The sequence below is a fragment of the Ictidomys tridecemlineatus genome, chromosome 1, assembly GCF_052094955.1.
Source record: "Ictidomys tridecemlineatus isolate mIctTri1 chromosome 1, mIctTri1.hap1, whole genome shotgun sequence".
Taxonomy (NCBI): domain Eukaryota; kingdom Metazoa; phylum Chordata; class Mammalia; order Rodentia; family Sciuridae; genus Ictidomys; species Ictidomys tridecemlineatus.
The window spans coordinates 163,454,785-163,477,995 of NC_135477.1; the positions used below are offsets into that span (position 1 = coordinate 163,454,785).

At 43.7% G+C, this 23,211-nt stretch overlaps 1 protein-coding gene across 1 annotated transcript in view; it reads right to left on the reverse strand.

Annotated features, from left to right (window-relative positions):
* The window catches only part of Fat2 (FAT atypical cadherin 2), a 69,214-nt gene extending 46,656 nt beyond the window's left edge, over nt 1–22,558 (reverse strand). Inside the window, exons 1-8 of the mRNA XM_005325479.4 lie at nt 19,291–22,558; nt 15,326–15,640; nt 10,216–10,274; nt 8,106–8,417; nt 7,015–7,225; nt 4,731–4,870; nt 3,851–4,132; nt 1,700–1,910 (exon numbers count right to left, since the gene is read on the reverse strand). Of these exons, the coding sequence (XP_005325536.2) occupies nt 1,700–1,910; nt 3,851–4,132; nt 4,731–4,870; nt 7,015–7,225; nt 8,106–8,417; nt 10,216–10,274; nt 15,326–15,640; nt 19,291–22,549 (4,789 nt within the window). The 5' untranslated portion in view covers nt 22,550–22,558. The remainder of the gene's footprint in view (nt 1–1,699; nt 1,911–3,850; nt 4,133–4,730; nt 4,871–7,014; nt 7,226–8,105; nt 8,418–10,215; nt 10,275–15,325; nt 15,641–19,290) is intronic.
* Between the last annotated feature and the right edge of the window lie 653 nt (nt 22,559–23,211).

The window sequence follows — 23,211 nt, forward strand, 5'->3', positions numbered from 1 at the left end:
AGACTGAAGAGATTCTAGTCCCCAAATCAAGGTTTGCCCTCAATTGGAACAGGAAGTTTGATAGGCCTCAGCAAGAAAGCACCTTCTTCTCGCCTGATCACCTGCTCAGTGCTATGTCTGAGTAGCCCCTGGGTTAGTTTGCTGACCACCAGATATACAGGCTCACATTCAGGGGACTATCACTCTCCACCTTTCTTATTCTGTTTACCACATGGGTGTATATTTATGATATCAATGGCAAAGATAACAGCTGAGATTCGTCATAAGACTTTCAATCCATGCCTTCCACACTTGGAAACCCTTCTCCAGCTGATTGTTTGGGTGGTCTGTGATACAGGTGCCAAACTCAGTCAAAAACCCAGGTTTATAGTGGTTCCCTTAAAAGTCGCTAAGTTAACTGTGTAGACATAACTCTAATTCTCATTTCTTATGTCACCGAGAGAAAAAATCAGGGCACAAGATTCTATATCTGTTATGATCTCAATACCACAAAAAGATGCTAGAAAAAGATGAGAGACAAATAGACAAAATTGTTATCTCTGGGTGAAGGTGATCATGTTTCAGTGTTATGTTCTTCTTTATACATTCCTGTATTTTCCATATTTTCAAAAATGGATATGAGTTACTCCTATACTCAGAAGAACATTTGAAAACTATCTGTAAAATAAAACCATTTTCTTCATCAGAAGGGCTGACAGTGAGGTGAAATTGGATAACAGATGTGATTATACTTAATAAATCACAAAAAGTAAACAATCTATGTATTATAATTTATATTCTTTAGGTATGAATGGATTTCTGTCACATGGAAAATATTTCTTCAAAACAGAAAATGTAAAATGCTCTGATTTTTTGAGCATAAACAACCATTATGCTCTGTGAGAATAGAGAGTAAGCCACATTCATCTCAGTTCTTCCAAAGAAACTAGCTCTATAAAGTATTAACTATCATTAAAGATAATTATTATTAAATGTCATTAATTATACATTATCAGCCATTACAAATTATAATTAATAATTAGTTGGCTACTGGATATTATCACTTTTGTTACATTAACTACCTATAATTGACCCTTATCAATGATCATAATAATAACCCCTGGCATTTATATAATCTTTTACAGTTTATGACATTTATTAACATATATTGTATCTTTGAATCTTTTATAACAATTTTCTAGAAAAATACTATTCCCGATTTTTTGAGATGATGAAAACCATGGAGCAGACATTCAATGATTATATGGCCTTAGCAGAAAACAGAAGTTACTCCTAAGACTGCCATACACCTAATACCTAAAGTATTTACACATCTCTTTTAATGTACATGCATGAAGTCATTGCATTTTCAAATGTTGCATGAGCTTCAAAAGCATCTTATGCATATGTGGTCATTGGTGGTTTATGTCATATATATATGTAGTATATATATATATATGGTGGTTTATGTCATATATACATGTAGTATTCATATATAAAGTCTCCCATAACTTGAGTAGTCCCTTTACTATTGTTATTGACATCTTTGGTTGTACCATAACTTAGGTCATGATATTTCAAGGGAATGTTCTAGAACTGATATTTGTCAAAGCCTGGAGATTTTATGACTTGACTAATCTGAAAATTCATGCCTCTAGTGCTTTCCTTTATTTTCAAAGCAGCTTTTGCCATCCTCTGAACTCATGGCCAGGCCTCTCACCTTTCAGGAGGGAGTAGTGGACCACAGCATTGGCACCCCGGTCAGCATCCTCAGCTCGGACCTGGAGCAGCTCTGTGCCAGGGACTATGGTGTCAGGAACACTTGCCTCATACCGGAGCTGGGTGAAATGTGGTGGGTGGAGATTTCCATCCTCCACATGAATGGTCACCCACACGAAGTTCCTCTTGATGGGCATCTCTTGGTCTCGGACCTGCAGGCCCAAGGGGGTATTAGCAAAAGGAATGGAAGGAGACAGGGCTAGAGATTAAGGTCAATAAATAGTATGCCCATGAAACCTTACCAAATTGTAACTCTGCATATGTCTTTAAATCTTGATCCAATCTATGGTCTATTTTCTTTTTACAAATGATTATAATTAGACTTAGCTATTTTAATGGATAATTTCACTTTGGGACAAAGGCAGAGATAGGCAAAGAAACAGTATTTTCCAGATAAGGCCCCTGAAAACTTTAGTTCTTTGTTAACATGATACGCAGGGAAAAAAAAAAATCTATGATCAAGTAAATTTGGGAAGCACTGAATTAAATGGAGCAAATCAGTTTTCATTGCCGCAGGATTTCTCAGAGGCTTCAATATACACTAATGTGCCTAGAGGGTGATACAGGTAAGAAACTTGACCCCCAAAACAGGAAGACAGCCATTATGAAGTCAAACAACAATAAGTGTTGGCGAGGATGTGGGGAAAAGGGCACACTTGTTCACTGCTGGTGGGACTGCAAAATGGTGAGGCCAATTTGGAAAGCAGTATGGAGATTCCTGGGAAAGCTGGGAATGGATCCACCATTTGACTCAGCTATTGCCCTTCTTGGACTATTCCCTGAGGACCTTAAAAGAGCACACTATACGGATACGGCCACATCAATGATTATAGCAGCACAATTCACAATAGCTAGACTGTGGAACCAACCTAGATGCCCTTCAATAGATGAGTGGATAAAAAAATTGTGGCAGCTATACACAATGGAGTATTATGCAGCACTAAGAAACGACAAAATCATAGAATTTGCAGGGAAATGGATGGCATTAGAGCAGATTATGCTAAGTGAAGCTAGCCAAGCCCTAAAAAACAAATGTCAAATGTCTTCTTTGATATAAAGAGAGCCACTAAGAATAGAACAGGAAGGAAGAGCATGAGGAAAAGACTAACAGTAAACTAAGACGAATGGGGGGAGAGAAAGGAAGAGAGAAGGGAAAACATATGGAAATGGTAGGAGACCTTCAGTGATACACAAAACAATAAGAGGTTATAAGGGGCAAGGGGGTGGGGGGAAAAAAAGGGGAGAGAATTGAACAACAGCAGAGGAGGTAGAGAGGGATGTTGGGAGGGGAGGGGAGGGGAGGGGGGATAGTAGGGGATAGGAAAGGTAGCAGAATACAACAGTCACTAATATGCCATTATGTAAAAATGTGAGTATGTAACAGAAGTGAGTCTGTATTATGTATTTGGGGAGTTCAAAACCCAATTGAGTCGAATGTATGAAAGATGATATGTCTTGAGCTCTGTAATGTTTTGAACAACCAATAAAAAAAAAAATTAAAATTTATGGAGGCTTTCATTGTCAAGGTCATAAAAATGTATGCACAAGACCCAGAGTTTTGGGTCCTGTACCTGCTTGCCTGACCCTGGTCCTTGCTTTGGGTATGAGGGTCTTATTTTATTTGTGTTTTTGTTTGTTTGTTTGTTTTTGTGATGCTGGGGATTGAACCCAGGGCCTTGTGCACGTGAGGCAAGCAATCTACCAAGTGAGCTATAGCCCCAGCCCCTGGATATGAAGGGATATAGCTAAGTTTCTTCTAGCTCTGACTCTTTGTCAATCCACATGGTAGTCATAAAGTCATGGTGTGGGAAAAGATTTGTTGGGAGATATTTGGGGTGAGTCCAGAGAAAGCCAAGGTCCACAGGAATTTCCTTGCCAGCCACCCTGTCTCTTGTTTTCATTCCAGGAATCCCCTATGGAAGATGCCTCTGGCCAGCAGTGAAATATCCCAATTCTCTCTCTTGAAATCTCTTGACAGCATCAGCACATCCAGTTTCTCAGAGATGAAGGATGCTTCCACATGCCTCCCAGTGTATCCACCCCCCACACCCACTCACAACCACACCCTCACCCGCTTCTTCAGTGTGCTCACCATAACCGTCAGTGTATGCTGGGAGGGCCCTGAGCCCAGGTCCAATTTCCCCACGGTTACCAGGACACCACTGCTTGGGTCCAGCTGGAAGAGGCTGGTGCTTTCCGGGTCTTGGCTGCCCTGGATGGTGTAGATGAGTCCCTTGCCCTTGTCCTGATCTGTAGCCTGGACTCGGAGGAGCTCGACCCCAGGCAGAGTGTCCTGGGGGACTCTGACCTCATAGTGAGCCTCCAGAAACTGAGGCCTATGATGGTTAATGTTGGCAATCATGAAAATGTAGACCTAGGGAGGACACACACACACAGAGAAGGGGAACTGTGAACTGCATGGGGACAAGGACAGTGTCTGAATCTCCACTGAACAGTACCTGCCACACAGAGTCATTATCACTCGATAAATATTTCCAGAATGAATGATGGAATCTCAAAATCACCAGGCTTTCAGAACACCATGCTGTCTTATGGTTTTTCAAAAATAAAAATTTTATAAACGAGCCTTTTCTTCAAATTAAAAGTTATGTAAAATTCCAATATATGAAACAGAAAAAAAAAACTATAGTAAAAATCCAGAGTAGAAATCTAGAAACCCATGACCTGCCCATCATTCATCATACCCATGGTAGCCCCTCGGGGATTCTATCTTTAACTAAAACTTCTCATTTAGGCAAATCCTTTCATCATATAGAGCTCCAGTGTGGGAACAAACATTATTCCAAGATCATAGAAGTAGGGTGTGGATTATGTAAAACTGGATCCCAGAATTTTCATTTCAGATCCTTTGAGGTCCACCACAGCCACAGAAAACTTTCTGGAACCTCATTCCAACCAAGACCACCTCCTGTCTCCTCTCCACTCAGGCACTGCCAACTGAGTCCTCTAACCTGGGTGGCAATGGTGTGGAACCCATCTGTCACCTCCACAGTCAAGTTATAGCTTGACCTTCTCCGTGTATCAAGAGGCCTGGCGATGATGATGCTGCCCGTGGTCTTCTCAATGTCAAAGTCCATGTCCTTATCCCCACCTGGAGGGGCAGTGGGGAGAGAGAAGCACACACAACACAACCTCAGTGACGTAGGCCGCAGCAGCATAACTGGCATCTGGTCATCAGATTTAGAGCACGTAGTAAGGTACTAAGGACGTTCAAGGAAGAACCCGAATCAGAGATTCTAAGACTATTGCAAGATGATATGTTATCTGAATGACAGGCTGGAATTGATCCACACCAGAGTCCAAAGAGCTGTATGCAAACTACTGTGATAGTCTTATGCCTAGAAAATAACTCTGTTCAATAAGAAGGAGAGGATTTAATAAACTACAAGAATCCAAGATATAGAATAACGTAAAACTACTTCAATGTGTCCTGTTTAGTGATATGGAAATGTATTCACCATATCTTACATTTGAAATATTAGTAAATGATATGTTAATATAACTCTTTATATGTGCGTGTGTATACATACACACATGTGTGCACAAAGAAACACATCAAAAGTGTAACGATGGATTATCTTCTGGTTGATGGGACTTCCGGTAATTTTAATTTTCTTCCCCGTATTCATTTGTGTTTTCTTACTGTTCTATAGGGTGCATGCATTATATAAAGGAAATTATGTGTAATGGGAAAATAAGTCAAGCAAATAGAAGAGAAGGCAATCAGAACTGAAAGTAAGACCAGGAGGTCAAAGAGATTGGGCAAAATGCAGATTTTAAGCTTATCTCTGAGCCAAGGCTGAAAACTATGGAAAACTCTCTGAGCCAGGCTGAAAACAGAACTCCCTGCCTGTGTGGGTACTGAAAGTCCTAAGAGATTTTTAATGTAAAAATTTCAGAGTCTATAAAACCTCTACATTTCTATGCAAATTTACATATGTGGGTGTGCATATGTGTTCATACAACATTTTGGTGTTGTGGACCAGGCTATATGGGCAATGACCAAACAGACTCCATTTTGCCCTGAGACTCCACATCATGTAAGAAATGCTTCTCCCAGGGAAAGCCCTACCTCTGTACTCATCAATAGTTGATTAGCATTGCATGTTTGGCAACACAAAATGGCAATTCTTATACAATGTAAAAGTGTTCTGTCTTTGGTTCCCATTTTTTCTTAGAGAATGTACCCTGTTCTGATTGATTGTCTAAATGTTAGTAACCATTCTTTAACTTGTACTCAACTAGGGATGTACTGTCCCACTCTCTTTTCTGTTTATGATTTTTAGATCTCATAATATTTGTCTATGGTTTTGAATCATAAAAACAGCCACTTATGCTTTAATATGGTTTTGGACTATAAAAGATGTACTCACACCCCAGGAGGGTGTCGAAGGGTGTAGACTTACAGCCTACCCTTTGGCCCACTAGCTGTGGATCCGGTCTGCCAACTGGCGAATAAAGTGTCCATCTTCAGGTTTAAGATCAACTCAGTGATTTATTGCAATCTTGCCTTCACATTAGGAAGAAGACCTTAGCACTCATCAGATTCTCAGAGGGCTTTATGAATTTCTTTTTCCAAAACAAAAAATCAACCACCACCAAAAAACATAACAAAATAAAAACCACTATGATTTAGAGATAGAGAGGAATGTATGTTAGAGGAGCCCATCAGAGCTTAGACCCAAGTTCCTCTTAAAATGATAAGGAGCACAGGGCTAGGGCGGTAGCTCAGTGGCAGAATACATGCTTAGCCTGACTGAGGCCCTGGCTACAATCTCCAGCCCCAAAAGCAAGAATACGAATGAGCATTTTTCCCTGGGTCTTGAAGAACCTGGACAAGTATGCTGAGCACGGCCCCAGGGTATAACTACCCTCAGGCTCATCGCCAGGAAGTCATCTCTATCAGTATTTCATGTTTTTTGCCTCTGGGTCTTTCTGCACCATTCATCTCAGGTTTCCTAGGCATCTGGAGTAACGGAAGCCCTGCCCAACCCTGTCTGGGGTCACCAGTGAGATCACAAGACATTCCACCTGAGATCATGGCTATAACGGAAAGAAAACTTGACAAAAGCTACTACTCACTGCCCCAGAGAACCTGAGAAGCATGATCACCATTCAGGGCCCAAAGAGGGGGCTACCAAAGAGCATGACCTTGAGGGAGGTCAGAAGGACTGCACACTGAGGACTAGAACTGGTTTACAAAGATAGAAGTGATGGGTGCTTCTTGGGACTCACCTGAGATGTGGAACCAGAAGAGGCCAGGTCGGCCCTCTACACTGATGACCCCCACCATGTGGTTCACAGGGTCTGTCTCCATGACCGTAAAACTGTAGTGGTTTTCATCAAAGGCCATTGGTATGGAGGATGGTCGAGGCTGGGGGATCCATTCTATGTGTAGCCGGACACTAGTTGAGAGTGGTGGCTGCCCACTATCTGTTGCCTTGATCTATAAAGATACCAGCACCAAAATTGAGCCACCACCAAGCTGACCTATTGCCCATTGACTCATTCCTTTGACACATTCTTGAGGGATCACTATACACAGGCATTGTGTTAGCTGTTATAACCACAGTGGTTAAATAAAACACGTAATTTGTGGTCTAGAACCTCTTGGTTAGTGAAAAATAATAAAAGCCACCATTAAGCAAAGGTTTACTGTGTGCTAGTTCATAAACTGAACTTTGCGTGTATATATATGCCCTTTACCATTCCCAACAACTATAAACAGAAAGCTAGACTTTATTAGGCTCTTCCTACTATCAGACCTTGCTCTGAGAGTTTTGTGGGCAATGTCTTATTTAATCTTCATGGTAGGCCAAGGAGAGGGTCTATTATCATTTTCCTTCTGCAGGAGGAAACTGGAGCTCAGGATGGTTGAATTCACCCACCAAATTATGTGCCTGGCCAGCAAGAAGGCTGAGATTCTTGAATTCAGGCCATCTGATATGATGACCCAAGGCCTACCCATTTGGTACATTGTCTTCCTGCAAGAATAATGTTCTTATTCCCAGTTGACAGATGATGAAACAAAGGCTCAAAAGAGGTAAATGACTCGTTCAAGATCACACAGATGCTAGGATCAATACTCATGCACATCTTGATTTCAGAGCCTTTGTTAATCTCACTAAATCCTTATCTAAAAGAACAGATAGGGTTTCCCAGTCTCTTTCTGTGCACAGAGAAAGATCCAGAATTGGTTGGAGTCAAGACTCCCAGCTTCCATTTCCATCATGCTACCGGCTGCTTCCCTCCTCCTGTGTCCTCCCAGAAAAAAACCCAGCCAACTCTGCGACTCCCTCCTCTGTGACCTCTCTCTATTTGCTCACCGTTAGGATATTATATTCTCCGGCCGTAAAGGTGCTACTGGATGACACTACACCGGTGACTGGGTCAATGCTGAAACCCTCCTCATCGGTCTCCTCAATGCTGTAGGTAACCCTGCCATTGAGACCCTCATCTGAGTCTGAAGCCACCAGCCTGTACACAGGCCCAGGGGACACTGGGCTGAGCCTCTCTGGAAGACGAACATTGAAGAGCTTGTGGGAGAATACAGGTGGATTGTCATTGACGTCCAAGATGCACACCACCACCCTGGAGGTGGACTTCAGGGAAGGCTCCCCATTGTCCAGCACAGTCACCTGCAGACAGAATTGAGCATGAGGACCTGGACTGAGAAATACAAAGTCGTGCATATGTACCACCACCCAGCACAACATGACCACTGCTCTGACAGTCTGTTTAATATTAGTTTGTTCTTTGGTATATGCTTGTTATTTTTATTACCATAACCTCACTTGCTCAGAATACAGCTCTCTAGTAACTTTGTCCACAGGAAAACCAACGAGAACAGAGAAAGGAACCAGAGAGAAGTGGAAGAAGTCAAGATCAAAGTGTCCAGACCAAAACTGGTGCTCTTTACCCAGCAAGGCCCATGGGCCATTCCAAAAAGACTATCTACTTTTTATTTGTTTGTATTTTACAGTAGTTCATGTTCCTTTAAGCTACTTGAGGTTAGAATATGTTTATGCAGAAATGGGTGGAACCTCTTGAGTCAGACACGTAACCCGATACACGAAATGAAATTCAGAATGAGAGAAAAGACACTAAAGCAATTTCAGACTCAGAAGCTATTTTTTTAATAGGGGCAAATCATTCCATGCATATAAGCCCTAAGAACACAGCATGAGATAGGACATTACCACTTACAGTGATTCCAGATTTTTAAAATACTTTAAATTTTTAAAGGCAAATTCGTCAGTCCCTAGAAACTCTAGAAGACCATTTAGATGTTACTAGTAATACTCATTTCTGTGCACAGTCTGTGAACATAGAAGACAAATATATACATATATGTCAAATATATATATACATATGACAAATATATATACATATGACAAATATATATACATATGACAAATATATATATATATATATATATATATATATATATATATATATATATGAGTCTCTTTCTGGACCAGAGGGCTGTACTAGAAACCAGACCTGAGAAGCACATAGCACATGTATACTGCTCCTCCTTCCCACACTTACTTCAGACATTATTAAGGACATGACCTCCCTTGTCAGTGCTGATGAGCAGCAAAGACCCAACAATCCTTTATCACTAACCACAACAAGGCTCAGTTCAAGTCTGTCCTCTTCCCTGAGCCTAGAACTCTCCTCAGTCACAGTACCAGAGACATGTATGCAACTCCAAGGTCTGCTGTGGCCCCATAAACCATTACAAATTCAGTGACCAGGTTCACCACTATTACTTGTAATTGTAGCTGGCTTCCTTTCCCCAACCCCCACTTTATGAATACTGTTGTTATTCCCAAGAAATAGAACCTAGCCCGAGATAAAACCTACCAGCCTGGAGACTGGCCAATCTCTCCCTGTTCTTATCAAGAGATAAGAGACAACTTACTGACCCCTGAGATGGGGACGTGCTGGTTTCCCTGTTCTTACCTTGAGAAAATACAGGGACACGCCGGTTTCCCTGTTCTCCTTTCTGTCTCTGTTCCCAAGAAACAAACTTGCCTTCCACAAGATCAGGACTAAACTCGCCCCTAGCACGAGGCCATGATTTTAGCCTATAAAAGGTAACATTCAAGTGGCAGTTGCTCAATTACTAATAGGGCATTATGTAAAATTGTGGATGTGTAACCGACATGATTCTGCAATCTGCATTTGGAATAAAATTGGGAGTTCATAACCCACTTCAATCTAATGTATGAAATATGATATGTCAAGAGCTTTGTAATGTTGTGAACAACCAATAAAAAAAAAAGGTTAAAAAAAAAGGGGGGCAGTTGCTGCTGCTGTCCCTTCCTCTGTGCAGAGCAGCCTTGTCAGGCTCCTGACAGTAAATCCACTTCTTATCCCAGGGGTATGTGTGTGTGATTAGCCCTGCGCCACTTTTCTTTGATGACCCACCTCCAGAACGTGTTCATCCTTGTTCTCTCGGTCCAGCTGCTTGGCGGTGGACAGGAGACCTGCAGGAGAAATGGTAGGAGGCAGACGTGAGCAAAGGGCTCCCAGAGCCACTGCACTGAGGTGAGTTCAGGATGATACTCCATGAGAATTATCAGATGGGAATTCTTCCAGTCTTTGGAGAGCAAGTATATTAAGGGGAAGGAAAGGAAAAGTGAGGTGGTAAAAGAGAACAACAGTGATAATGTGCTAGCTGAAGTTCCCACCTACATTTGCTTGGGGTGATGGCTCAAAAACTCAGCAACCTCACAGCATCATCACCCTGTCCAATCAAATGCCTGCCCCCTCAGATATTCACCCAATCAGATGCCAGCCCACTCATACCCACCCAATCAGATGCCAGCCCACTCATACCTACCCAATCAGATAGATGCCTGCCCCACTCAAATACTCACCTGTTCAGATGCCCATCCTCTCAGAAAGAACTAAGCTGGATGGAAATCACTTGTTCCTGACAGACTCTAACCTAATGACTCTAATCTGAGGGAACAAGGGAGAGTTAGAAGCCAGTTCTTTGCAAGATTTGGAAACCTCAGAAGTTGAGGTTATTGTTATTAATGTCATCCTAAGCCCTCAGCCTAAGAGGTCATGGTTGAGTATGAAAAATGTCCTCTAAGGAGAAACAAAGCCATTGGTAGCCATCCGTGAACCATCAGAAAACTGTCAGTAAGTTCACTGATTTTGTTGAAGCGTCACGAAGTCATGAAGATAAGGGAAGTGAGAGTCCGCTCTTGCTGGAAGGTCAGTAAAGAGAATGGAGGTTCTGTGTGGGGTGCAATGAAGGCAAAGGGGATTCCACCTTGGGGTGGAGCCTCCAGTGAAAGAAAAGAGCTTGGGGTGAGGAGGTGGTCTCTGTGAGGAGCATGTGATCCCCTCTTGGGGCAGAACATGTGTCGTCCCAGCTTCTTCTTCCCTGATGGCAGACATGGGGGCAGGGGTCAACGAAGATGCCCTGGAAAGCCCCAGGTCCAGGCACCCTTCCAGACAGAAGGAAGATGAGTGGAAACAAGGCATAACATTCCTCTGTGACTGGTGTGTGCCGTCCCTGGTCACCTATTCAGTTCATCCCTAAGCTGAGGGGCTGGATAAAGAAAAGATTGGACTCTGGGACACTCCCGCCCCAAGGAAGAGTGTGAGGGGTACTGGGTCTCAGGGTGAGCCCTCTGGTCTCCTTCTTCCCTTCCCCCTGCCCCTTCTCTTTCTTCATTCCCTTTTTTCCTGAATATCCCTCTCCCTCCCCTCTCTTCCTTTCTCCCTTCTCTCTCTCTCTCTGTCTTCTGAATCTCAGGCTCTTGCCCTCACTGTCTTCCCTCTCTCCATTCCTCTCCCTTCCCTCCCTTGCTATCTCCCTCCCTCTCTCGGTATCTTCTTTTTTCTTCCTTTTATCTTTTTATCTTTCTCTCACCACTGCTTCCCCCTACCTCATAAGGGCTTGTGTTCCTGGAATCACTGCCCCGTAGCCTCCTGAGCTCTTACTCCTTACTACCTTGAACCCCTTCTCTGACAAATGGCAGATTCTCTGACACATGTCCAAATTCCCAGGGATTGCCCATACAGAATGAGGACATCAGAGCCTTCCACACAGCGCTGCCGAGGACCCACTAAGGAGGTGTGTGGAATGCCCCTCAACTCTCCTGGCCCTTAGTGTCACTCGACCTATTCATCTCTTACCATTTTCCCCTCCAAACAAAGACCCTTCCGTAACCCTTCCCTTCCTCCCCTCCCTCATCCAATCTTTTTCTAACAGCTGTTGACTCTCCTCAGATAGACCCCTTATCCCTTTCATCTTGACCCACCGAAGTGCAATTCTTTCCCCAACTACCTTTTCATCTTCATCTCCCTGTTCTTCCCTCCCCCAGCCTCCCCCAGCACCAGTGTTCACTGAGCTCTCACAGGCCCAGACTTTCTTCTCATCTTTCTATTTTTCTACGTATTAACTTATTTAATGCTCACAATTGTCCAGGAGGGAGCTGCTACCATCTCCATGTTACAGGTGAGAAGTCAGGCACGATGGCTTGAATGTGTCCTCCAAAAGTTCATGGGTTGGCAACTGAATCCTCACGTTCATATCTTAATGGTATTTTTAGGTGGGGGCTTTGGAAGCTAATTAGGATTAGATGAGTTGGGGGTGGTAAGGTCCCCAGTATGGTATTAGTGGCTTTATCAAAAGAGGAAAAGACACTCAAACTAGCACACTTGTTCTGACTTACCATATGATGCCTTCTGCCATGTTATAATGCAGCAAGAAGGCCCCCACCCCATGCCAGCACCATGCTCTTAGAGTTTCCAGCTTCCAGATCTGTGCAGTAAATCAACCTGTAATCCTTATCAATTATCTAATGTGTGGTACTCAGTTACAGCAACACAAACTGGACTAATGTAAGCAGAAAAGTAACTTTCCCAAGATACCACCATTTATAAGTAGAGGAACTGGGATACGCCTTTTGAAAATTGACCTGCTTGCTGTATCTTCAATGAGATCCTGGTCTTTGTCTCTCCTGGATGTTGTCCATGTCCTTCCCCTTGTCCATGTCCCCTCCCTGACTGCTGTCTGTAAAAATCCTCCCCAACCTTTAACTTCCTATATTCACCTTATTCCAAAAAAGCAGCTGCAGACCCACTACACAGACCGGATCATCTTCTTCCTCCTCTGATCAGCTAGGGCACCACACCTACTCATATTTTACAAAGCTGTGTTCTTTTGCACTGGTTCTGTACTCCTTCCATCTAAATATTCATGCTCCTGATGGACTGAATTTCCCAAAGCCTGAAACCATGTTTTATTTTTTTCACATCTCTCCACTGCACATCATTTAAAGGCCTCACCAGGGCAGGTACCTTTAAACATTTGCTGAGTAAATGAATGTATCTTGGGTTTAAGCAAAGATTGTGAATAAAGCCAAGAAATTCGTTCATCTATGTAACAATTATTTGCTGAGCTTCTACTATATGCCAGGTACTAATTATATTGTGATCGGCAAAAATAGTAAAGGTCCTTTTTCTGGGGAACCTTTGAAGTCTAGTGGGCAAGGATAATTCATGGAGTGAACATACAGATGAACATAATGGGCTGTATGATACATGTTATGAAAGAGAGCAAATGGTGCCAGGAAGTGTATTATGGTATCAGGAAAATTCTCTCTGGGTGAGGAGCAGCCATGGACTGAAGCAGCCATGTGACTGGAACCCAGAGAACAGCAGCATGAGAGGGCAAGATGAAGCCAGAGGGGTCAGCAGGGCTGGGTCCGGCATGAGTCCATGGGACATGGCAAACTCTGACTTTTCTCTTAAAAGCACAAAACAAGCATCTCAGCTACCCTGTAGGAAATGGGGAGTGCAATGATGAAGATGAGGATGGTAGGCTGGAATCATGGCAGATAGATTCTTTTACTTTTAAAAAGTTCATCCTCAACTGCAGGAAAACTAAGAACATCTCTGCCTTCTAGGGCGTTCTGCCAGAACTGCTGTCAGGGAACTGTTGATAGTCAACAGAACAGGGATTTGGAAGAAGTTGAGAAGTTAATGCCTCAGGTGAGAGATCTCTTAGCTCTTCTAAAAGGGGAGGGACAGGGTGGGACCAGATAGAAAACCAGCTTAAGCCTGTTCTCCACTAGAAAAGCATCCTCCTTCTGGGATGACTACTCCATACCCTGAGCTCCAAGGTTAATAGGAAAGGCACCCAACAAATGTCCCTGGGGGAAAATAGACACTTGTATTACCCACTCACTGTCTGCCCCAGAACTCCCTCCAGAACCTCCTTGGTCTTTAGGGTCAAGGCAGAGCCCACTAGCATTCTCCCTCTTCCCTTACTCCAGTCTTACCAGGGTTCTGTCCTTCTAGGACAATGGTAAACGGTTGTGGAATGGGATGTTGTGTTCAGAGGAGAGAAATGTCAGCCTTCTCTACAATAGTGTTGTTGTTCATCTTCTGAGAGGAAGATGTGGCCTTCGAGAAGTTCCCCCAGCACTGGAAAGTGGTTCTCAAACTCCAGTGCCAGTGGGAGCTAGGCAGGTGTAAATGGGGTTGTCGACTGAGAAAAAGACCATAGGGGACGATGGGGACCACAGGGACCATGAGGACCAGAGGACATAAGCTTGGTCTGCTCAGGAAGCTGCTACCAAGTCTCTGGTATAATGTGGCCCTATGGAAAGATGGAGATAGTGTGGCCAGACCTTCCCATTTTTTAAAAAAAATCAGAAATCTGAGATGCTTTGTGGAATCTGCCAATTTTAAAATGTTGGAAAAAATCATTGTTTAAAGTTTGTGCCAAATAAGTCACTTTATATATTTATGAATATATTATATAGAAATATATATGTGAAATATATATATATATACACACACACACCCCACACACACATCAACACATAAAATTACTGGGTCAAATTGTATGTTTCTTTCTAATTATAAAAGGTACTGACCTATGACAACATTTTACCTTCTTGCATTCTACCAATAATGAATAAAAGTACTATTATTCCAAAAAAAGCTTGTGCCAGTCAGACAAAACACCCCTGTGGGTTATACCTGGCTCACTGCTGCCAACTGGTGACTGCTGCATTCCTTTAACCCATCCACCATCCTTTCTCCACATGTTCTTGGACCAAGGACAGTGGCTAGTGAGAGTTCTAAGTGGATCCCTATTGCCACTGTGTGGGTGAAGTTGGGATCAGCCTGGAACTAAGGTTAAAGGTGGCTCTCTGACTGATGCTTGTGACTCCAGGAGGGATCAGCATGGAAGGATTTGGAGATCTGAAATAGCCCCAGATGTTGCTGGATCCCAAGGCAAGAAAGCTGACAATAGATTCTTCTCCTTTTCCTGTGGAGATGGACTTAGTAGAAAAGTGTCTCAGGCTTTAGCACTCATTAGAATCCCTGAATTTCTTGTTAAAACAGATTTTCTAGACCCACTCTCAGAATCCTGATTCAGGAGGTCTGGGGTGAGGATTTGAATTTTCAACCACTTTGCAGGCGATGCGATGATGCTTGGGTACCACATTTTGAGAAACTTCATTGCAGAGATCCCTATTTATTTATATTTCTGGGTTCTTACCTGTGAATGGGTGAATAATGAAGAATCCCATGTGGTTCCCACTGGTGATGTTGAAGGTTAGCTTCCCTTTTGAGCTGGAGTCTGGATCCCAGGCATCCAGTTGAAGCACAGAGGTGCCCAAGGGAGCATCCTCCTGGATGGAGGGGTAGAACACAGGTCTGGACATCCGGGGTGGGTTGTCATTGACATCTGTGACCTCAATGTAGACTTCAGTGACAGAAGAGAGAGGTATAGAACCCCTGTCCACAGCCAGTACTGTCAACCAGTAGTAGGGTACAAATTCCCGATCCAGGGGCATCAGAGTCTGAATCATTCCTGGGGACAGGTAAATCACCAAACCCAAAATTATTTAGAGCTCAAAATATTTTTAGAAATTACACTACCCAATCCCTGATTTTTACTGTGGAAAGGATAGGATAAGTATTCCACAAAAAGAGAGAATGGTTGCCAAATAGACATGGGAGATGTTGAGTTGAACATAGGGGAATTAACGTCTGAATTATGGAACTTCTCAGAACCATTTTTTTTTGCTGAAAGAGGCTCTCGAATGTGGCATATGGGCTTGTATAGGATTTAAGGAGGTAGTGGTAGCTTATCCATTTTCTCCTAACTACTTCAACCCAAGTGCCATTGATGTATTTTACATTTCTTAGGGCAATCCTTTTTTTTTTTTTTTAAGAGATGGGGTCTTTCTAAGTTGCCCCAACTGAGCTCCAACACGTAATCCTCCAACCTCAACCTCTCCCAACTAACAGTAACTGTCATTTGACTGTTTTCTTCACTCTTTAAGTCCTGATAGATCATCAATATAAGGATTAGGCATTTTATGAGTAAATCACTATGTCCTTCTCCATCCTCTTCATGAATTTGGGGACTTACCTCCATTCTTTAGCTCACTCACTCCACAAATTGCTTACTATGGGCCAGCTCTGTTTTAGAACTTGAAGGTCCAATAGTGAGAAAAAGAAACTTGCACCCTAAGTTCTCATAGATCACACTCAACTGGCAGGGCCTGTGCTCAGAACAGAGCAGAGCACTCCAGCAATGGCAGATGGGAACCTGAGGCCCAGAGAGAGAGCCTGGCTTAACCAAGATTATGCAGGGAGAAGTGAAGGATCTTGGTCTGGCACTGACCATCTAAAGCCCTTTCGACCACATCGCCAGCCCTTTAATTGTAAATAAATCATCCACCAGGTTGTAAATTCCTTGAGGGCAGCAAGCTTCTTCATTCACCTAGGATCTCTTCAAGGTCCCTCTTAGTAGTTGGTGCTCAGTATGTACTTGCTAAACTGCACTTATTTTCTACAAAACTTAAAAAAAAAAAAAAAAAAAGAAGTAAGTTGATGTCACATTTTTGGAGGGAAATTTGAAAATAACTATTGCCATGGAAAATGTACATTATTGGTCTGGGGTTCAGTGGTAGAGCAGCTGTTAGCCATGTGTGAGAAGGCCCTGGACGCTGATCCCCAGCACTATATGCATTATCCTTTGACCCATTAACTTCATTTTTAAGAGTTTTTCCTAGGGACTAGGGATGTAGGTCAGTGGTAGTGTTCGCCTAGCATGCACGAGGCCCTGAGATCAATCCCCAGGACCACAAAAATAAATAAATAATAAATAAAACATTTTTTCCTAAAGATACTAGTAAAAGAACATAAATAAGGTTGTTAGACCTATGTGATAAAGTAATATGCACCAAATAAAAATGGATGAAAAACATTATATGTACTAGAAAATAAGATGTCCTGAGGTGACATTATATAAAAAAGTAAATTTCAGAAGTAGTGTATTGTTTTGTAATAATTAAATAGTGAAAATATATCAGATACAAAGAGGGAAAAAATCAGTGTATAGATGAAGTTGTTAATAAAGATGGTATTTGTACAATGGGAACTATGGAACACTGAAGAAAGAAATTGAAGAAAACCTTAGAAGATGAAAAGACTCCCATGTTCATGGATAAATAATCTTGTTCAGAATTAATATTGTCAAAATGGTCACACTACCAAGAGCAATACATAGATTCAATGCAATCCCCAACAAAATACCAATGATATTCATCACAAAACTAGGGGAAAATGGTCCTAAAATTCATTTGGAAGAATAAGAGATCCAGAATAGTCAAAGCAATCCTGAAAAGAAGAGTAATGCAGGAGACATCACAACACCTGATCTCAAATTATACTATAGAGCTATGGTAACAAAAAAATGGCATGATATTGGCACCAAAACAGACATGAAGACCAATGGAATAGAATAGAAGACAGAGATAAACCCACCTACTTGTAGTCATCTGATACTTGACAAAGGTGCCCAAAATATGTGTTGGAGAAAAGATAACCTTTTTAACAAGTAGTGCTGGGAAAACTGGAAATCCATATGTAGAAGAATGAAATTAGATCCCTATCTCTCACTCTGCACCAAAGTCAAATAAAAGTGGATCAAAGACTTAGGAATTAGACCAGAAACCTTGCAAAAGTTAGAAGAACACATAGGGTCCATCATAAAGGTGAGAGCAACAACTTCCTCAAAAGACCCCTACAGCCCAAGAAATAAAACGAACAGTCAATAAGTGGAATATCATCAAATGTCAAAGCTTCTTCATAGCAAAGGAAATGATTAAGATCATGAAGAGAGAACCTATGAAATGGGCAAAATCACTTCCAGCTGTTCCTCTGATCAATATCCAGAATTTATAAAGAATTCAGAAAACTCAAAGCCCAAAAAACAAATAACCCAATAAATAAGTGGACAAAAGAACAAAACAGACATTTTTCAAAAGAAGAAACACAAAAGATAAACAAATACACAAAAAAATGTTCAACCTCTCTAGCAATTAGGGAAATGCAAATCAAAACCACTAAGATTGAATCTCACTTTGGTTAGAATGGTAATTATCAAGAACACAACAATAAGTACTGGCAAAGGTGTAGGGGGAGAGGTACACTCATACATTGTTGGTGGGGCCTGCAAGTTAGTACAACCACTCTGAAAAGCAGTATGGAGATTCCTCAAAAAATAGAAACAGAACCACTGTATGACCCAGCTATCCAGCTCCTCAGTATTCCTCCAAAAAATCTAAAATCAGCATACTACAGCAATACAGTCACACCAATGTTCATAGCAGCACAATTCAAAGAGCAAAATTATAGAACCAGATCAGATGCCCATGAACAAATGAAAGGATCAAAAAAATGTGGTATATATACACAATGGAGTTTTACTCAGCCATAAAGAAGAATGAAATAATGACTTTTGCTGGTATATGGATGAAAACGAAGAACATCATGCTAAGTGAAATAAACTAGACTCAGAAAAATCAGGGGCCAAATGCTTTCTCTCACATTTGGAAACTAGAGCAACACAAGGAAAAGAAGGGGATCAGATATCATAGATCTATAAGGATGATCAGTGGAGTTGAAGAAGGAGATTGAGAGAGAGGGAGGACAGGAAAGGAGAGGAAATACAGAATTAACAAAATCACATTATATGCAAAAATAAATGTACCACAGGGAATTTCACCTTTAGGTATATGTGGAAAGTATCAATCAATCAATCAATCAATAAAGTAGGAAGCTCAGTAGAGGGAGGAGAAAAGGAGGAAAGAAAGGGAATAGGAATTGAAAACAAATTATGGAATTAGATGTATGCATGTATGATTTTGTCAAAATGAATCCAAATACTATGTATATGTCTATGGTCTAATTTTAAAAAGATTGTATTTGGGGAGATAGAATGCAGATGAGTATATATATATATAAAATTATAATTATATAAAGATGTATAAGCAGCATATATTACTTTCATATTTTGTGTGTGTGTACAATAAAAGTATCAGGAAAGAGAATCCCTATTTATTGTCTTTCATTTCTATCTGCTGCCTGATTTCTTTCAGGACAGTCCCTGATTTTCCTTCACCCAATCCCGGGCATTCCAGCGTTCCCATCCTACCCCACCCCCAGTACCTGTGTCTTGGTTGATAGTGAAAGCTTCAAGGCCAGTGCCAGCCCGCAGAAAATACTGGAGCTCCCCATCCAGGCCACTGTCGTCATCGTGAGCAGACACCAGCATCACCTGAGTTCCTGAGGGGCTGTTCTCTTGCACATGAGCCTGGTGCACAAAGGAGGTAAAGCGGGGAGGATGGAGATTCTCATTCACATCCAGGACTATCACCTCCACGTGGCAGAGGGTCCTACGGGCCAGGGGCCTCCCACTGTCACTGACCCACAAGCTCAGGTTGTACCCAGCCCGCCTCTCAAAATCCAACTCTTTTTCCAGACTCAGTGCCCCAGTCATTGGATCCATCCGGAAGGTTCCATGGGCATCCTCTAACAGGACATATCGCACTTCACCTGCAGGACCCAGGTCAGGATCCGAGGCATCCAGAAACGTCAACACAGTTCCTGGGGGCAAGTCCTCTGGGACCTTCAGGCTGCTGTGTTCTGTGATGCACTGGGGAGAGTTATCATTCTCGTCTTCCAATGTGACTATCAAGTCAGTGACCGAGAAGAGCTGGTGGCCCTTCCTGGGCTGATCCCTGGCCTCTACCTTGAGTATATACCGAGGTTCTGCTTCCCGGTCCAAGTACCCTGTGACCACTAGCTCCCCAGTGAGAGGGTGGAGGGAAAACTTCTCCGTGGGGCTCAGCAGGGTGTAGCGAACCCTGCCGTTGTCCTCCGAGTCAGCATCTTTCGTTTTCAGCTGTGCAATTGTGGTTCCCACCTCTGTGTCCTCTGAGATCGTTAGCTGGTACCCGCCAGGAGGAAATGTGGGTGCGTTGTCGTTCCAGTCCTGCACATTCACTGTCAGCACCTTCCAAGAGGCCTTCTGGGGAGTGCCCAGGTCATACACTGTGACATTGAGGAGGTAGTAACTGGTGGTTTCGTAGTCCAGCAGAGCGGCTACTGTGAGCAGCCCCGTCTCCAGCTCAATGTCAAAACAGCCCTCCTCATTGCCATCTGCAATCACATAGACTAGTTTGCCATTAAAGCCAGCATCGGGGTCAGTGGCTGCCAGGCGGGCCAAGGGCATGTTGATGGGAACACGCTCGAGAACGTCAATGGACTGGGGGAAGTGGTCCTCAAACTGGGGGGTGTGACGATTGATCTGATATGTGCTCAGGGAAGTGAATTCCTCGTCACCGGGCTCCTGGTCCTGAAGCCCAACAGAGTGAAGGATGGTCTTTGTGAAGTGTGTGAGCACCCCCGTCTTATCACACCTTACAGGGACCTCCAAACGAGGGTCCTTCACCACGGTCACATTCAGAGTTGTGGGGGAAGCATAGTTTTTGCCATCTGAGGCTGTAATTTTCAAGAAATACCTAGTGGGATGATCCGTGGAGAGATTCATAAAAGAACGTTTGAGGGATATCACCCCGGAAAAGCCATCTAGAGAAAAATAATCTGCTTCGTTGCCCGACACCATCTCGTATTTCAGGTTCTGAAGCTCATCCACATCGATGGCTGACACGGTCATTATCAGCTTCCCCACTGGCCAATCATGGCGGATAGACACCGTGCAGTTGACCTCCTCAAACATGGGCTGGTTGTCATTCAAGTTCTTGAGACTAAGAGAAACGGACACTTCCTTCTCCTGGCGGAAAGGGGATCCCCAGTCCGATGCCCGAACCCGGAAGGTATAAATTCTTTTCATGAGCTCATAGTCCATGGGTTTGGAGGTGGAAATGATCCCCAGGTAAGGGTCGATAGAGAATGGCACAGCTTTGGGGCCAGCGATGGAATAGGTGACATATCCATTCTCCCCATGATCCCAGTCCGTGGCAGTAACAGTCAAAACACTGGTTCCTGGAGGGATGTTCTCTTCCAAGGTGCCATCGTAGGAAGACCTGTTGAAGATGGGGGCGTGGTTGTTACAGTCCACGATGTCAATGACCACCGTAGCCGCGGCCAGGCCCGGTGAGGTCCTGACGTGTAGCTGGTAGTGGGCTCGGTCATGGAAGTCCAGGAGCTTCGTGGTGGTGATCAACCCAGTGCGAGCGTTGAGTTTAAACCCTGGGCTCTCTGAGGATGGCTTTAGAATGTACTGCAGGTTGGGGAAGGCGGGGGTGACTTTCACCAACACCACGCGACTTCCCGGAGGGGAAAACTCGCTAAGCTTCACCCTATAAACAGCCTTCTCGAATTTAAGGGAAGCTAGTTTGGAAGGTGGTAGATGAAAGCCCCTGATCTGGGAATAAAAAGTAGGTCTGCCCCCGCTCCTGGCCTGCAGGCTGAGGTTGAATCCGTGAAGGTGCTCCATCCAGTTGACATCTTTGACAGACACCAGACTGAATTCATTGCCGCGGGCGTAGGACTTGACGGCCTTGAAGTGCTTCCCAGGGTCTCCGCCGACAACTTCCAGGGAGTCCACTTCAGCCCCTGAGCCATTTGCATCTACCACTATGGTGGCATAGGCAGCACTTTCATTGTCATCTGGTGGCGTCACCACCACTGAGGCAATGGCCAGGGACTTCCTGGGGGCAGGCTCCACGTGGACCACAAGCGAAGCCAAGTTGCCAAATCCGTTGCCCTCGGAGATTTTTCGCATGCGGTCCACAGCCAGCACCTGGAGCTCATACTTCCCTCTCCAGGTGACATTGAGCTTCCCAGCCACGGTGACCACGCCGCTGGTGGGATGGATCGCAAACGCATCTGACCTTGAATGGAAGGCATAATAGAACTCAGCGTTCTGGCCCAGGTCAGCGTCGGTGGCTGTCACTTTGCAGATGGGGCTCTTGAGGGGCATGTCCTCGGAGATGGTGACTCTGTATGATGGCGGGGAGAAGAGGGGCCTCAGATCATTCTGGTCCAGGATGTGGACCACCACGCGGGTCAAAGCTTCAAACTCCAAGGTCTTCTCCGTGGCTTGGATGATAAGGGTGTAGCTGTCCCGCACCTCCCTGTTGAGAAGTGCCGTGTTGCTGCTCTTTGTCCTTATTCTCAGGAAGCAGAAGTTCCCCACCACATATTCCTCCGTCTTAAATACATTGGCAACGTCCCCAGAGATGATCCGGTACCTCACTGCCCACTGGGGCTCCACGAGGTACATGCCCATTTTCTCAGAGCTCTCCACATAGGTCTTGGGAGCAGAGTTTTCGTAGATGGTAACATTGTAAAGTGAGTGTGTGAAGTGCCACCCTGAGGAGGAGACGATTCCTTCTGGGGGCTTCTCGCAGGTCCCACAATGAAGCACCAAAGCAGCAAGACCCAGCAAGGCATTAATCATGGTGGAAAAAAAAAAACTCCCGAAACCTTGGCAAATGAAAAAAAAAAGATGCAGGTTAGGAAAGAAATAATTCCTATTTCTATGGTTCTTACCTGGTGGTCATTTTATCTTCAGGGGACATTTGGCAATTTCTGAACATATCTTTTGCTATCTTACTTGGGGACAAAATGCTGCTGGCTTGTAATAGGCAAAGGCCTGAGATGCTGCCAAACATCCTACAATGCACAGGACAGACCCCACAGCAAGGAATTACCTGGCCCCAGGTGTCCATAGTGCTCAGCTAGCTGAAGAACAAAAGATCTATCTACACCTGTCCCACTACCCATCCTTGGGGACAGAGCCAACTCTGACTCATCTTGTAACAGGAACATAGACAACTTAAAATGTTCTCTCAGAAGCACCCAGAAAAAACCACACACTCCAGATCACTTACTCCTTTTCCCCCAAAACTCCCTGTGATGGTAAAATAGTCCTGGCTCTTAGGCAGGCACCCAAGCTCCGTGATCTGGCTCTAAGCCCCTTTTCTCGCTGTCCTTCCTCCACACCTCTCCAACAAGGCTGAGCTCCAGCCAGAGCTCTGACCTAATGCAGGGGCTGCAGAGAAGCAGAGTGGCCAGAATCCCGAGCCTGGCACCCCTAGCACTGACACCCCTCCACCTTTT